Source organism: Protopterus annectens, chromosome 17.part0 (assembly GCF_019279795.1).
Source record: "Protopterus annectens isolate FY-2018-M chromosome 17.part0, PAN1.0, whole genome shotgun sequence".
Classification (NCBI taxonomy): domain Eukaryota; kingdom Metazoa; phylum Chordata; order Ceratodontiformes; family Protopteridae; genus Protopterus; species Protopterus annectens.
The window spans coordinates 111,229,795-111,246,605 of record NC_056751.1 but is presented as its reverse complement, the minus strand read 5'-3'; the positions used below and the strand labels follow the sequence as shown (position 1 = coordinate 111,246,605).

Here is a 16,811-nt window from a genome sequence, read left to right as displayed (position 1 = left end):
CAAACCCAGAGCTTTTGGGCACGCTACACCTAAAGAAATCCCAATCCCTCCGAGCTACACGCCCTAGGGACCTAAACCTTGTCACCACAATAAACAGGACATGCTGGAGGGATAGATTCCTGTCCCAGAGACTTCCTATACTCTGGAACAAGCTACCCATCTATGTCAAGCAAAGTTCTTCATTAGCACTCTTCAAGAAAAATCTTGATGAGTGGATGGGAAATAGGAAATACACCCCGGGGATCACTTCCGTGTCTCTGCTGGACAGTGGCACAGGATAATAACTTTCTTGGGTGGCGTAAGCTATGGAACCTTGCTGGCTAGGCTTACGTAGGCCCTTGGGCTGATAGCCTAGTACCTACCTATGATTTTGTACTGTAGCATATCTGTGGGTAAAAGGACCTCTGAGATGTATTGTATCGATTACTTAGTTATTATGTACATAATTGAAATAAAACTCTAGAGATAACCACAGTAAAACCAAAAACCAACAAGTTGAACATTGTAAAACCTGGATGCAAGAAAACAGAAAAACACCAGCACAGCCAAACTAAATAAACTGAAAAGTATAGTTTTAATATACAAACACAGTTTAAGTGCTTTTGTCAAGATTAAAACATAGACTTCATCAGAAACACAGCTAAAAAAACATCCATTCATTAACTACAGTTTCAAATAAAGCACATGTCAATAGGCGTCCAAAAGGTGGAAACAATTGTATTCAAGCAATACTTTCAAGGGTCCCCCCCAGGTCTTCCCTTTCCATATCTATCCCAGTAGATGGACCCCATTCCTAAGTCAGGGGATAATTAAAGTTCATGAAATCAGTTTTGTTTCAGTCTTTAACATTTGATACGAGTCTTCTTCTCAGCACCTACAATGTACCCAGAATTGCCTGTTTCTGCAGTTTATAAGGGATTACTTTTATTGGCAACATATTTAGATTTGTTTGAAGATTATTTTTTTTTAGCCCAGTTGCTCCTACTACAGCTGGAACTGTCCATCTGCCCTTATTCCACATTACTCTAGTTTTTCTTTGAAAGTCCTGACATTTTACAGATTTATGTCTTTCATTTCATAAGGCACTGTAGTCACTGGGTGTAGCAATCTCAATATTCAAAGCTATTTTTGTCTTTTTCTCTTTAACTACAATATCCTGTTTGCTTGTACCTTCTTAGCTGCCAGTATGGGGTGATCCCACATAATCATTATTTCATCATTTTCAATAATCCTTTGTAGTTCATGTTTGCAATGTGTCGCAGCTGCATCTGTGTTGTAATATTTTCAGTCTCTCCAGTGTAACAGTCCTGCCATATTGTTATGTCTTTCCATATACATACCTTCAGCTGTAAGTATATTGTACCCTGCAGCAAGATGTGTAACTGTTTCTAGTTCTGTAGAGCAAAACCTACATTTGTCTGTATCTTCTGCCTTTTCTATGGATTTCATGAAGCATCTACTACATAATCCACTACCTTGGGCTACCAAAATTAACTTTCTATTTTTTGGTTTAAATTCACCCTGTGTAAGCCATGCACACAGCAACTTTGGTCATTTGTTCCAACAGACCTCTATACTTGCTATAATTGTGATATTTCCATTTGTCTTTTCTTTTTTCCTGATCTCTTTCTTTGTATTTTTTTTTTTTTGCTTTTTTGCACTTTCTGTTGTCACCAGTTTTTTTTTTATCCACATTTGGTTGTCTTTCCATGCCTGCTCTTTTCCTAAAGGCGTCTGCTAACCTAAGTAAAGAAGTCATCTTAAATTTACTTTGTTCGTGTTTTAAAAGTTTAAATATGTTTGGATCTGATGACAATGTCAATAAATGCATTTGCAATCCCACAATCACGGGCCTACATGTGTAGTCTATTTCAAGGAAGTCTCCTTCAGATCGAGGAATATATAATCTTGGTAAACACTGGTTCTTGTATATCATTTGATGGACACAGAGCAACTTTATTGTTTTCCTGTCAATGTTATCCAGCTCTTTCTGTGGCCAGTCAATCACCCCAGAAGGTATACGTTAAAACAGAAAGTGCAAGTTGATTTATAGCTTGACCTTTATTGAAAAGATGTCATGCAATTTTAAGTATTAATTTTAGTCTTAACAAAAACATTCCTTACTTAGCTTTGTTCTCAGTTTTCATGCTGTATTGCTGTCCCTTCTTCTACTCCAAGGTATTTTTGTACTCTTTATTCAAAATCTTTTATATCAGATTATTGCCCAAGTGTTATATTTTCTTGAGTCTTCAGTTTTCCTCTTTCAAATGTTGCTTTTGCACATTTGTTGAGACCAGGTGACATTCCAGTGTCATGTGACATTTTAACTACTTGTAGCTGCTCTTTCAGTGTTTACTTGATAAACTATACATTCACAAAAAGAAGATGAGATGTCCTTTCACTTGATGATTTTCTTTGACTCAGGTTGAATCCATTACCTAAGTTGTTGATTATTAATTTAGTGGATTGAGAGCAAGACAAAAACATTAATGATGACAAGGAATCACCCTGAAGTATTCCATGCTGGATTTTCACACCATGGCTAGCAGTTTATCCTTTTCTTTGGTTCAACACAAAGTGGTTTGCCATTTCTTCATACTAACAGCAGTAAAATACACCAATGTGTGATGAATCTTGTACATCTGTAAGCATTCTATTATCCAGGAGTGAGGAATACTATCAAACGCTTTTTGTAATCTATCCATGTTATACTGATATTCCTATTATTTTTACAGGTCTCCATTATGGCTTTGTTTAACAGAAGATGATCCTTTATTCTATATGAATCTGTTTTGTTCTCCTTCTGTTCTATGGCCATGGTTTAATTTTATCTAAATGACTGTATACGTTATCTGCATCAATTCTTGTATATAACTTATACAGGTTATAGGTCGATAGTGATCTGCAGGTTCACTTCTTAAGTATGAACATGGTTTTCCCCTTTGTTAGCCAGTCTGGTGTCATTTCAGGATGTTCATATAGGTAGTTTTTACCTTTCTTACCTTTATCTCTATCTCATTAGGAGTTACTTCATTCCAATCCAAATCTTCTATATCAGAGTATCTTAATTGCTGTTTTGTTTCTTTTATCCACTCAGCCTCTTTATTGTGCACAACTGGGCCCTCATAGAAATTTCTCCAGAGTGCATTAATTTCCTCTCTTGGTGGTACCTCAACTGTTGCTGTTTTCTTTCCGTGCTCCCTGTATAATTTCTCTGGGTCATAAATAAACTGCTTGTTTTGTATCCTTTCTTTATATTTCTCAGTGTATCTCCTAAATTTTTTTAGCATTTGCAGAAATGTTTAATTTATTGTTGGAGATAGTACAACTCAAATCCTGCTCTGTGTTCATGTAGTGTTTTTGTTTTAATTAACCGGACTTCAATGTGAATAAAATACTATTAGTTTTATTAGTTAAACACATCACATAAGCGCTTTCATCTCTCATGGAGACTTCTTCAGATAAAATACATAAAAATAAATAAAAATACATGTTTCATAGTTTATTCTACCTTAAAAATGTTTTTGCAAGTACTTGTGATTGGAATATGTGCTTTGTACACATTTAAACCCAGGGGATTTTTTAAATTACTAGCATTTCATGATTGGTTAATGAACTAGTTTATAAATAGGACGATGAATGTGAGTGTATTTTATTTGAAGAAGTCTCCATGAGAGATGAAAGTGCCTATGTGATGTGTTTTTAACTAATAAAAATAATAGTATTTTATTCACTTTGAAGTCTGGTTAATTTCTACATTTTTTTTTACTGGATTGGTGAAGTTTGGGCCTTTTTTTTAGTCAATTTTGTGTTTTTGTTTTACCTCATTCACTTTAAAAAAAATTTTAGATGGATTTCCTTTTCTGTATTCTTCCACTAATTATACTTCTTTTCTTAACTGTTTTCACAAGTGTTTCTAGTCGGTGCTTCCATGGTGGTGATCTGTTTGCCCCTTTATTTTCCTGTGCTAATTTATGCTTTCATGATAATTTTGAGTTTGCAAAAGAACCTTGATTTGACTTTTGGGGTCGGCTTCGATTGTCTTGGAGTACCAAACTTTCATTATTTTTATTGGGCTACGCTCTGTTTGGTACTTTGCCCTGTTGGTGTTTCTTTGCTTCACAATTTTTATGGTAATTTGTCTGCTATTACTTTCACTGCAGAATAATGTATTATGTTAATTTCTGTTATATCATGTGAATCTGTCGTTATCGTTTCAATTACTGTATTAATTTGGTATATTAACCTTTTGACTATTGGGGTCTGGTTCAGTTTTAGCAGCCTCTATCTCTCATATATATTATTATATTTATCTATTTCTATCAAATCCAGCAGGTCTTCTCTTAAATTATTTTCTTCCTGATTGAGATTTTCTTCTACAGTTTGTGTTTTCTGCTATTTCTTCCTCTTTGTGGAAAGTTCTTGCCTTGAAATGACTTTGACTTTTTGTTTTTTGGAACATATTTACTAATTTCAACATTTAACTGAATTCACTAGTAATCTTCTGTTCTATTGCATTGTTCTACTTCTGTCAATTCTTCAGACTGTACATCTTTTAATAAATCACCACTCTAAAATAGCCTTTGCATCCGAGAATCCCATTCATATCCGTCAGTTCATAACTGATCTATCACTTCCTTTTCAATTTCCTCCATTTCTGTATCAAACTGCATACTTGTCACTACATTGGACTTCTGTGATACTTTCTGGGGTTTTTTTGTAACATTAACCATGTCTAGGTACCTTTGCCTATATGTTTTTTCAAATATTTTTGACTTTGCTTTTGATTATTAGTTAACATTGATTTCTTTTCTGCATATAAAAACTGCACCATATTAAGTCTCAGTTCTGCTCTTAAGTCCATTCCTCTCTCTTTAATGTTGCAAATACCTCTGGACTTTTTTCTTTCTCTTAATACTTCATTTTTTTCCTTTTCCAGCTCTCTTAATGTTTCCTGTCTACATATTGCTTTATTTTTATTCGGTCAGTTAATGCCCTTAAATTGGCATCTGTGCTGTTTGCCATTTTTTCTATTTCAGTGATTTTTCCCTTTTGTATTTTTCCCTTGCTCTTGCAGTGTAACCCATTTTTGGGAACTGTTAGTTGCATAGAAGAAACAGCATAATTTCTTTTTTTGTCCTCAAAAGTCCATTTCTCCATTTCTAGGCATCTTGTGTAACTTGTCAGTTTTTTAACTTTGTGTAGACTATTGCCACAGTGGGGGTCTATCAGGGCCCAACACAGCAGCAGCAGCAGTATCTCTCTCATTCTTGGAGGACTTTGCACTAGTCTTTCTATCAACCCTAGCCCTAGTGTCTTTGCCAGGGCTGGGCACTTTTTAATCCTGGGATGAATGCGCTTAGTTATTCGTTTTTTCCTTTTTTTTCATGTTATGTATGACCGTCTATATACATATAGATAGATATTAGTTTCACCATGGTGGGATTTAGTAAACAACAGGCCCATCAAGCCCTCTGGATGATTTCAGTTCAAAACAAAAACTCCCTTTCCTTTTGTTTCTTGTGCTGATTTCATCTCTCTGTCCAGTATGTTAATATAAATGAGACCACATTCCAAGACAATAATTAAACAGATGCTTCTTTTTCCATTCTAGGTGCTTATGAATTGAGTTTGTATACAGTATTCGATGTTCTTTAGTTGTGTATATTTTTTCTATTTTAGGAGGATAAAGGTTAAAATTAGAAAGCCTATGTTACAGGTATAATATTTACACCACTGTTAAGTATGTAAATATTTACAAGATTATGATTTAAGGTGATTTAGTACAAAATAAGGTATCCAGTTTACTTTTGTTCCTTTGCAAAGTGACTGTGCAGCAAATATTAAACTGGATTTCATTGAGCTGATAGATGAATTGATACCCGTTTCTTTTGATTGCAAGATAAATACAATCAAAAACATGTATATTTGAAAAACTTAAAGATAAATCAGAACAGCAAAAAAGAAAAAATCACATTCATTAAAACTTGCACAGACTTCCTAAACCCTGCTCAAGAGAAACATGGGCAAGTCATGTAACCTGGTGAAGTAAGTAGGAAATACTGGATGGATAAATGAGATATATGGGTGCCTAATTTATGTGATATATGAAGTATCTTGTGTTAGAGGAATAGGGAACTCGATTAATCATTTGTGTCTTTGCCACTTATTGCAAAACTCATTCCTTAAACTGGTAATATAAGATATAGCATGCATTACATGCCAGACTCCACATAATTCCATATATATTTATGTACATTTGTGTACGTACATGTAAGTATTCATCACAAACTGCTGCTGTTGACAGGCACTTTGTTGATAACATTGTATCACAAATGATAATACAAAAACTTGCAGTCTGCACCTACTGACGGCAGAACTACAAATGCTCCTTACACTTACTATGTGGCAATTGGTAGCTACTAATACACAACTCTTACAATAAAAACAGCAGCATTGTATGTATGTATGTATGTATATATATATATATATATATATATATATATATATATATATGAAACTTTCCCAATTGCTGCATAGAATATAAACATAAGATAGTATATTATGTTACAACTACAGTAACATTGAGTACACCATACAAAGTACTGAGATGATTACTGCACTCTCAGCAGCTTCACAGTTCAACTACCAAATCAGTCAGCTAAATGGTACATATGTTGAAGTAGTCAGCCATACAAGTAAATGATCAGCTGCAATACTACTATATGTACGTGTGTGTGTGTGTGTGTGTGTGTGTGTCATTCAGGTAGCTGAGTTCACATTTTGTTGAGCTAGGAATCTCAGTTATGTTTAGTTGATTCTCGTTTCATTGAAATTCACGCACACTCTTGTGTGTGTGTGTGTGTGTGTGTGTGTGTGTGTGTGTGTGTGTGTGTGTGTGTGTGTGTGTGTGTGTGTGTGTGTGTTTGTGTGTGTCTGTCTGTCTATGAAGCGATCAAGGTAGAGAAATTTCTCCTTATCCCCTCAGTTGCATGATCTCAGAGTTGTAATATTTAGAGATGCAGGGGTGGGAGTGCTGGGTTTCATTGTCTATCTGCAAAAAATGTTTTTGTTTATTTTTTAGTATTTTAATGCTTTCAGTTTGACAGGTTAATATTATTTCAATGAGCTCCCACAAGAGTGCTTTCATGGCATACACTCTCATTGATGAATGTTTTAAACATCGAAGATTGTTGAACCTGTTGCCACAAAATATATTTTGCCAAAACTCTAAACAAGCTTTTACAGTGATACACAACCAATTGAATTAATGAAACAGGCTTCAACTGTTCTGTATGGCAAATGCAGTGGGACTTGATGGATTGTGATAGATGATTTTTGAGCCATCCAAACACATATTAACAATTTGACCTGATGGATATATGTGTGTTTATATATGTTTGCTGCACTCTACATCTTGACCAGTCTCTGGTACCTCTGAATTGGGTCTTATTCCATAGACAGTAGCAGCTGTTCAAATCATAACCTTATGGGAAGGCAGGACATCAGTCCAGCATTGCATGGCTGAGCAGTTCCTAAATGGAGTTCTTAATCTTCTACCATTTAAAAAAAAACATTTTCCTTCTGTATTGTGTGATAACTACAAGAATCAGAGAAGGTTAGAAAGGGTTGGGAAGAGAGATTAGATAAGCAATTCACAAAGAAACAATGGGAGGATATATATATATATATATATATATATATATATATATATATATATATATATATATATGCCAAATATGCAACAAAATCGAGAAAATTTAGGATTTTTGCCTGGAGGTGTTTGCATGGATGTTTTGTACCCCAAGTGGACTTCAGAGAATTTTTCCTTGGGCAGCCAGTGGGTGTTGGGGTGGGGGGACAGGAGGGAGGTGGCTGGGAGCATGTTTTCTGTGAATGTGGTGGGTTGGTGGACTCTGGGGATTCCCTGCAGTATGCGCTGTCAGGGATGCTGGGTTTGCAGATTGGTCTCATGCAAGAGATGCTTCTTTTGGGCTGTGGTGCACAGTCGGAGTTGCCTGGACGTGGTGGGGCTTTGCTGTGTCTAGTGGTGGTGGCTGCCAGGAATGCGATTGCTGGTGGATTGAGGTCAGAATCTAGGCTGACTGTACTGGAATTGGTGAGTGCAGTGGCAGAGATGGAATGGCTACAGTTGAGATCTTTGGAGGGGGTGGGAGCAAACTGCATGGGAGGGGATAGGAGTTGTAGGTGCAGTGCATGCAGGTCAGGAGTTGGGGTCTAGGGGCAGCAGGACTTGGGTGAGCTATGTGGTGTTTGTGTGGCAAGGATTGGGTGGATTACAGGTGGTGTATGGCATTTGCAACTGGGAGTGTGTCATTGTGGTTTGTGGTGTAGAATGCTTGCAACTAGGATTGTGTCGGCATGGTTTGTTTTCATTTGTATAGATGTATGGTTGCCTATGCAGTAGGTGATGGTTTGCTAAAGATGTTTCTTGCTTGGAAAAAGACAAGAATTGAATGGTTATGTGGTATTGCTTGGGTTGTATGATGTATAGCAAAATGTGTAGGGTATGGTGTTTATTATGCTGGTGTAGTGTGATTGCTTTTGTATGAATGTGGATTTGCTTGTGGTGCAAGTGATGATTCAGTAGAGGTGTTTTGAAAAAAAAAATGAACTTATTGATTGACAGATTTGAATTGCTTCCATTTTAACTGGCTGATTTGGCACCTCTAAAGTTCATCTTTTTAGAAGATGTTTTGAAAGTCATTAAGCTCTGCTTGCAGGATTTCTGAGCTTGTAGGATCTTTCCTTTTGGAAACTTTAGTCGGTCTTTCACAAAGATAGGATGTCTCTTAAGACTAATCAAGACTGTCTTCCCAAAATGGTTTCTGAACTGTCATTAAGCTTGTTCATTCATCTCCCAGTTTTCTTTCCTGGGACAGAATCCAGTGGAGAGCTCATGAAAGTCACAATTTGATTATGCACCGTAGGCCAGATTTTACCTGAACAGGATATATAAATTCAGGAAGATGCAAATTGTTTGTTACCTTTGCTTCAGGTAAAGAGAAACGTGGCATAGGTAGTCCTATTCAGCTGTGTATGTAACTGCATTGCCCTTTCCTACCAGCTGGCCTGTTAGAAAATGCAGCAGCTTTAAAGGCATTACATGTTGAGCATGACTGCATGTCTTTTTCAAGAATGTGTACTGTGGACACCTGCTTTGCAACCACTTGGTTATTGTTGTACAGTTTCACTGAATATTATTGCTTGGACTAATTCCAAGATTCCCACCTGTTTTGGTGCCTCAGCGATTCAAAAATGTATTCATTGTTTTGCCCTTGTATTTTGGCTGTCTAGTTCTGGCTTTTTCTGAGCCACTCAGTTTCACTGATTGGCATCATACCAGAAATTACCCATTGCACAGAGTCTGCAGAGTCAGGACAGATTTGTTCTCACTGTATCATTTCATCTGTGAGAAGACTGTAGTAAGTGATTATTACCCTTCCATCATTCCTGTTTTCATTGACAGCATCTTGAAGTGGGCTTTTCCTCTAAGTATAACAGCTATGTAATTTTATATTCTTGTGCTTTTTGGGGTTTGTTGAACAAGTGTGTGGGAGTGGAAATGAGGAGTATGGGCACTGCGAGCAACCAGATAACCTGGTGCATTAAATCACATTGTGAAGTGTGTCAAGGTGGGGATATGTGACAGAAGGGGGTCTTTTGGAACAGCACACATGGGTGATATGATTTATATTTTCATGGAAAAGGCCAGTATAGCAATAATGGGTTCCCATCCACCCACCCTCACCCCCTGGAAAGAACATTTGAGAATGTGTGTCTGTTAAGTATTGATATCCAACACACAGTTTACTGAAAGTGCATTATTAAGATGATGAGCTTTTCAGCAATTAGTTATTTTTAAACTTCATTGTGCACCTCTGTAAAACTTAAGATGTGTTGACACTGTTGTCTGTCATAACATGTTATAGTTCATGCAACAGGCTTATGGCTAACACAAAGAAAAGGAAAAGTGCATCAGTGTTGCATTTGTACAGGGGTTGTGACATCCTATGTCATTATTGCAGCAAAATAAGATCATGGAAGAGGATAAGATTGCTTACAAAAAGTGTCAGGTACACCCTTCCCATGCTATGATTTCTACTACAATGACCTCTCCCTTGTACAAATGTGGTGAGATCCCTCACACAGTTGAACTATTTCCCCATTTCTCAAAGGCCAATCTTCTACCATCAAAGTAAAGTATAACTCTACCCTTGTTATGTCTTGTTGGCTATAATTTACATTCTGAGCAGTGCATATGTAAAATATGTATTTATTGCACTATAAAACTATTGTTTATTGTTTTATATTCACTGCAGGTTCTGTGGAAGAACAACCTCGGAGTTTAGACCTCTTCAGCTTTCACCTCAATGAACCACTTAGTAAGGAGCGATTGGAGGGCTTTAGTGATGGTGTCTATGCCATTGTGGCTACACTGCTTATCTTGGATATTTGGCAAGTCTTCTTTCACTTCTGCAGTATTGATTACCACCTTGTTGTATGTAAATCAGTAAATCTGAGCCACAGAAATGAAATATTTGTATTGCTCAGCAGTGACCCTGTAAAGTTCTGAAGCACTTTTCAATATGATTTGAGACAAGGAGTTTAACAACAAGATTAACAAGATCAGAAGATGGTAGTGGGCTTAAGAAGATGTCTTATGGTAGGATTAAAGGACCCACATGTGAAACACATGAATTTGTAAATTACCTTCATTGCAGCTAATTGACTTCAGATAATGTGCTTACAAATCAGCCAATGTTGTTGTTTGTCGTTCAGCTTTTTCCCGGTAAGGGGTCGCCACAGCGGAACTCCGGTCCGCTAATGATTGCCAGTAGATTTTTACAAAACTCCAAGGTGCCAGCTCGATGCTCAACTTTCAACGCACGCATGTCTTTCGAACGCTACCCAACAGCAGGGAGGACATGCAGACTCCACACAGAAGGCACTCCCAAGCCCAGCCGAGAATCAGCCAATAATAGGTCTAAATTTCAATGATTTTTGTAGTTATTCTAGTCTTTCAGGTAGGTTGTACCATGGTTGTACAAATTCAATATGCCTGACCGACTAGTGAGCCACAAACACAGCAATAGTATTGCACAGTAATGTTGCATAAAGATCAACCAGGAAGTAAAAGTATTACCAAAAGTGAGCCCTTAGTATTAGCTGCATGATACTTTGTGGATATTAATGTATAACCAACCACTCCTGGAAGGTAAAAGCAGTCAACTTCTTCCTGAGCTTTGTATAACCCTAGAAGTAATAACTAAGATATTCGGGTGTGTAATGTAAGGATTTCAGTGTATACCTACACTGTATGTTTAGTGTCTGGAAGTGCTGTGGAAATCTGCACAATGCACATCACTGAATGGCTTGTTGCTGTCTTGTTCATATGACCTTGGTTTCAAAATATTTTAATGCCACATTTCAGTGCAAACTACTTCATTTACAATATTTACCTCTTCTGAATTGTTTTGATATGAAATAGTCTCTTCCTGAAAAGTGAAGAGTACTTTGGAGGATACTGTAGACACACACATATTGGGAAGCTAGTCCAGATTAAAGCTGTATTCGTACTACTCATAGGGTCATAGGAATTAGGTCATTTGGTCTTGTTCATGTATATTCTGCTGTGTGTTTGTTTTTGCCATTTGACCTGGGTCATGACTGAAGATGGTCCAGTACTTTGAAACAATTCCTTTTACCATTTTAACTGGAAAATAAATGAATATATAGATTACAAAACAAGTACGTCTAGAGCTCAGATCCTACCTTTATGAAGTGCTTCCAAAGCTGTTCAGGTCAGGAATAAACTTGTGGGTGTCCCTCCATTTCACAAAGTTGGACTTGAAGGATGTGAGGGTGTCACTCTGTTTTATGTGTAAAGGCAGTTTGTCCCAAAGAGGTAAACTTTGAGTAATATAGTTGTCCCACCAGTGTGTTTTATTTGTATCTTGGCAGAGATGTAAATCCTTAATTTGAGAGTTAGCCGAGCTGTTTGTCTTCCGGAGGTGCTAGAGATCAAATAGGGTTTGTGTTCTTAATGTCAGGTAAGCAAGACACAGATCTCCATGTGGGAGTCTATAGAAGACAGTAGTGATAGATCGTCAAGCCTGTCTTGGTAGCTGAAAGTCTTTAAACCAGTAATCTTTTTAGTTATGAATCTCTAGGGTCTTTCAGCTAGCATGATGGGTCCAGATAGATACATGCCAGAGGTGGCATTGCTCTTTTTAGTACATCTAATCAGAACTGAGTACAGAGGGAGGATAACTGTAGAGTGATTTCTGTTTTGACTAAATGGGTATTTAATTAATTTTATATCAGAGTACTTGGAATTATAAATATTATGGATATTTAATCACCAGTCCGGATGCTTCTTTGTAATAGATATTTTTATTTCTAATACAGGATTGTACATTGAACCCTAGGAACTTGTTGTTTCAGTATTGCCCAAAGGTATTTTGCACAATGGCCACAAAAATACTCTTCTGGACAAACCTGCTCATTTGCTTAGTTCAGGAAATGCTGATGTGCATCATTAGATCGCTCTTGTAGTAACCTAAGCTATATTTGACATTTCCTGCCAAAGACTGGATGACTGGACAACTTTCAAAGCTTTAGGACACCTTCCACAGTCGCTAAGCAGTGTATAGTTCAAAAAGAGCAGTATAAGGTCAGTGGTTAGGGGAACAAACCTTCATAACTATCTTACCATCAGTGTGCTCTTCCCTGTGGCTTCAAATAGTCGACAGTCAGCTACCACTTCTTCAAGACTGGGCAGATAAGTACCTCACTGGGGACTTCCATCCTTTTTATCAGTTTTTGTGAGGAAAAGTTTAACTTTTCCATCAAAATCTATTGCTAGGGGCTAAGTCTAATGGTTTTGATGCTTGTCACTAAAAACAATTTTACCTCAAAATTTAATTTTGTGGTCACATGGTATGACCAGCATACCAAGGCTCCACTACCTGCTTATCATGTAATTCTTTCAGTGGAGACATGGACCTGGGTCCCATCTCCTTGGTTATTCCCTCTCCAAGCTGCAAGAAAAGTTCTGTGGAAGGCTTTGGTCTGGAATCCAGTTTCCTCTTCAACTTATCTGCCAGTAAGTGATTCTGCTGTGGCCATGTCTGGCTCCTCAGACCATTCATCAGTTTCTGTCAGTCCCCCTCTTGGTAGGCCTCTAAAGACTGAAAGGCAGGTATGTCCTCTGCAGCTGTTCAGCTCTTCTCTTGGGGCAAAGGAAAACCACTCTTGTAACTATTGAATGATGAGGAGCAGATGTTTTTCCTTCACAAAGCCACTCTGAGTAGCTTGGTTCCCAGTGTTCTTCAGGACACACTCTTTCTTTTGGGTCTCCCATAAAAAGGAAGTAAAGTCAAGCATTTTTCTTCTCCTGTGTTACATAGGCAAGACAAGGAGGATTGTGTGGGCTGTGATAAAGGATTCTGTAAAGCCTTTCACTTTTTATTTTCTGTCTTCATTTAATTTAAAAAATAAAATATTTTCTTCTTTCTCAGATTCTTAGTCTGAGGGACAGAAATTAGACTTTAACTTCGCTTCTCAAGATGTTCTTCATTTGATCACTGCTGCAGTAGCCTATGCCACATGGGTCATGTCCTGCCAAGGACAATAACAGCTGGCCTGCTTCCAAAGCTTCAAGGTATATTCCATGTGCCCAAAGTGTTGGCCATCTCAAGCCGAACTGAGTAAAAATCAGATTTGGATGCCAAGTCCTCCAGAATTTTCCAATTTTTCTTGCCAAAGAGAAAGTACACGTCTGTGAGCTGTCTGGGATTGACAGTTGGCTAATGCTGCTTTTCTGCGGAGCAAATAACTTTCCTTTGAGGGGAAAAAACTTCCACTTTATTTTTGTGACAGAAAACTTTTTTTTTCTGTAAAATATTTATATCTATTTTAGATAAGAAAAAAAGTGTTTTTTCTTGACTGTCACGTGACTATTCTCTTTTAAATGGGAATGTTAATTTTTTGCTTTTTTAAATTCTTTTATTCATACCATAAAACAAGACATGTAACGTGAACAATCCCACAATTCAAACTATCACAAATGCCATTGCAGTCAGTCAATTGAGTAGTTATGCAATCCTTATTCATACAATGGTGAGGTTAATGTTAATATCTACATTAACCCCCTTGCATTTTGCTGTATACCTTGGCACCCGTCTTGCGTCATCCCTCACAGCTATAACTTTCATTGTTTAGACTTTCCATTCTGTTTTACTTATTACCTTGTTTATATCTCCTTCTTTATGCTTTGTCTTCCCTTCCAGTTCTTCCCCTACTGACTAATCCTAAAAGTATATATTTATATCTCTGTCATTGTACCTAATCTTCTTCAGTTTAGATATAGAACACCTAAGAATAATATTTACATAACTTTCACACTCCTCAAAATACTCATTATGTTGTTTCTTTCGGCTTTTCCCAGTTAGGCGTCGCCACAGCGGAACTCCGGTCCGCTAATGATTGACAGCCGATTTTATGGTGTCAAGGTACCAGCCCAACGCCCATTCACGCATGTCTTTCGAACGCCACTCGACCATGGGGAGGACATGCAGACTCCACACACAAGGTGCTCCAGCCGAGAATCGAACGGGAGAACCTCTTGCTGTGAGGCGACAATGCTACCACTGCACCACCACCGCTATATTTTTATTACTGAATCTTGGCTTGGCCCATTCTCCCCCCTTTTATGTGCTCTTTTCCTGTCTCCTTGTTCTATGTCCTTCACTTCCCATTTAACCCATTTTTTTCTCTAACTTCTTTATTCTTATCCCTCTGTGAATCCTCTTTTTTCCTTATTCACCTTATTCAGTAATTCTCAATCTCCTCCCCTTTGGCGGTTCTTCATTTTCCATTTCCATATAATCGCTTTTCCCCCTATTGTCATCAAGAATCCTATCAACTCCGTGTCTTCCTGTGGAACTGCATTTTCATATCCTAACAGGAAAAGCTTTGGCGTCAATTTATTTACTGCCAGAAAATCTCTGCTGTCAGCAGGTCTTACAGCTCCTCTTTATACCCATCCAATTTAACCCAATCTCAAAAGATATGCCTCCAGGCCCCCCACTCCCTTCTTTACATCTCCAGCACATACCATCTACCCCAGTGAACATTCTGGCTAGTTTATAAAAAAATATGTAAGCACTTTTCAGGTGAAGATTCTAAACATCCTTGTTTTTGTTACTGCCCTTGGTAAACTCATTATTGTGTGTCACTCTTCTTCCTGGACTGATAGGCCTAGCTCTTTTCCCTATATTTTTATGTTTTTCCTGTACTTTGGATGCTCATTCTCTTAACCATTTTCCCCATCTTGATTAATCCCTTAGTTGTTCTCCCTTTTCTCCTGGTATTTCCTTACCTTTCCCTATGCTTTTTTTTTCAGTTTTGTTCTATTTGTTTCTCCTTGATAGTCCCATTTTAAGTTTCTTTCAGGTCGGAACGCCTCTTCTGTCTCTATTTACCCTCCAGTTATCATCTGTAGTCAATAACTGATAAGATCTTGCCTTACTATCTGTCTCCAAATAATGTCTGTGAACTGCTTATCTTGTGCTGTCCTCTCTACAGATATTACCCTGACCTTCCAGGTCTTTCAATAAGGATCTTTCCATTTGCTGCCAAATATCTTCTGCGCTTCCTAGGTCATCCTTAACTGTAACTCATCTGTTGATGCTTCCGGCCATGTTGTAATTATGTTTCCCTTACTTCTCTTGCACCTCTCCGTCTCCCTCAAATCATCTTCTTCCAATCAATTTCATAATCCTCATTTTCCATTCTCAATATATTAGATATGATGCATGCTAGGGTTCCTCCAGTATCTCCCACAATGCTCATGATTTTTCCCCATCCCACATAAAATTCTGTGCACATTTGTTTCACTGTTTTTTTTAGCATTCCTACCTCAGGAATTAGCTGAGAGGCCTGTCCAGCAAAATGTGTATTGTGGTAATATACAGATTTGTATTGTTTGTATCCTTTGGTCTATGTCCAATTTTATCATCCTCCATTTCTGTAATTATATTTTGGTTTTGTCATAGATTTGTTCATGTTGTTGTTTTGACTTTTCTGCTGCATCACTCAGCCAAATTCCCAAGTACTTGATTTTCTCATCCCATTTCCCATCTATTCTTCTTTCTCCTTCTTCCCCTTTTGATACCCTAACTGCCTTGGTATTTTCTTTATCTTATACCCTGAAACTCTTTCAGAATTATGCATGGTTCCCAGAGCCTCTTCCTATCCTTTCTGTAGTGTATCATTATGACCAGGACATCATCTGCTTAGAGTGACTTTCTTCTCCCCTTCCCCCACCTTATACCTCTGTTATCTGAGTTCCTTATTGCCTCTGTTAATGGCTCTATATATACACTGCAGATAGAAGGGTAGGCAATGGACAACCTTGCCTTGTGCCTTCTTCAGTCTCTATTTTCTCTGAAAGGCTTGCCCAAATCTTTATCCTGGTTGTTGCTCCATTGTACAACTTGTTTAGCCAACCAATCCATTTTTCTGGGAATCCCCATTTATTTCCCATTTTGAAAGTTTAAGACAATGTTGCCTGATCAAAAGCTTTATCTGCATCTAGCGAAGTGCACGCTAACTCTGTCCCCTTTTCTACTGTATCCTGCATAATTAACAAAGCATTTATTCCTGTTGCTCTCCTCCCACTAACAAAGCCTTGTCTGATCCTTGTGAATTAACTTCTGAAGTATTCTACCTAACCTGTCGGCTTGAATTTGCATGAAGCATTTATAATTCTGGTTCAAAACTGA

The 16,811-nt window shown here is 37.6% G+C and overlaps 1 protein-coding gene across 1 annotated transcript in view; it reads left to right on the top strand.

The window, feature by feature from the left end:
- TMEM175 (transmembrane protein 175) overlaps nucleotides 1-16,811 on the top strand; it is a 668,934-nt gene that overhangs the window by 527,920 nt on the left and 124,203 nt on the right. Inside the window, exon 9 of the mRNA XM_044059461.1 lies at nucleotides 10,344-10,479. Within this exon, the coding sequence (XP_043915396.1) occupies nucleotides 10,344-10,479 (136 nt within the window). The remainder of the gene's footprint in view (nucleotides 1-10,343; nucleotides 10,480-16,811) is intronic.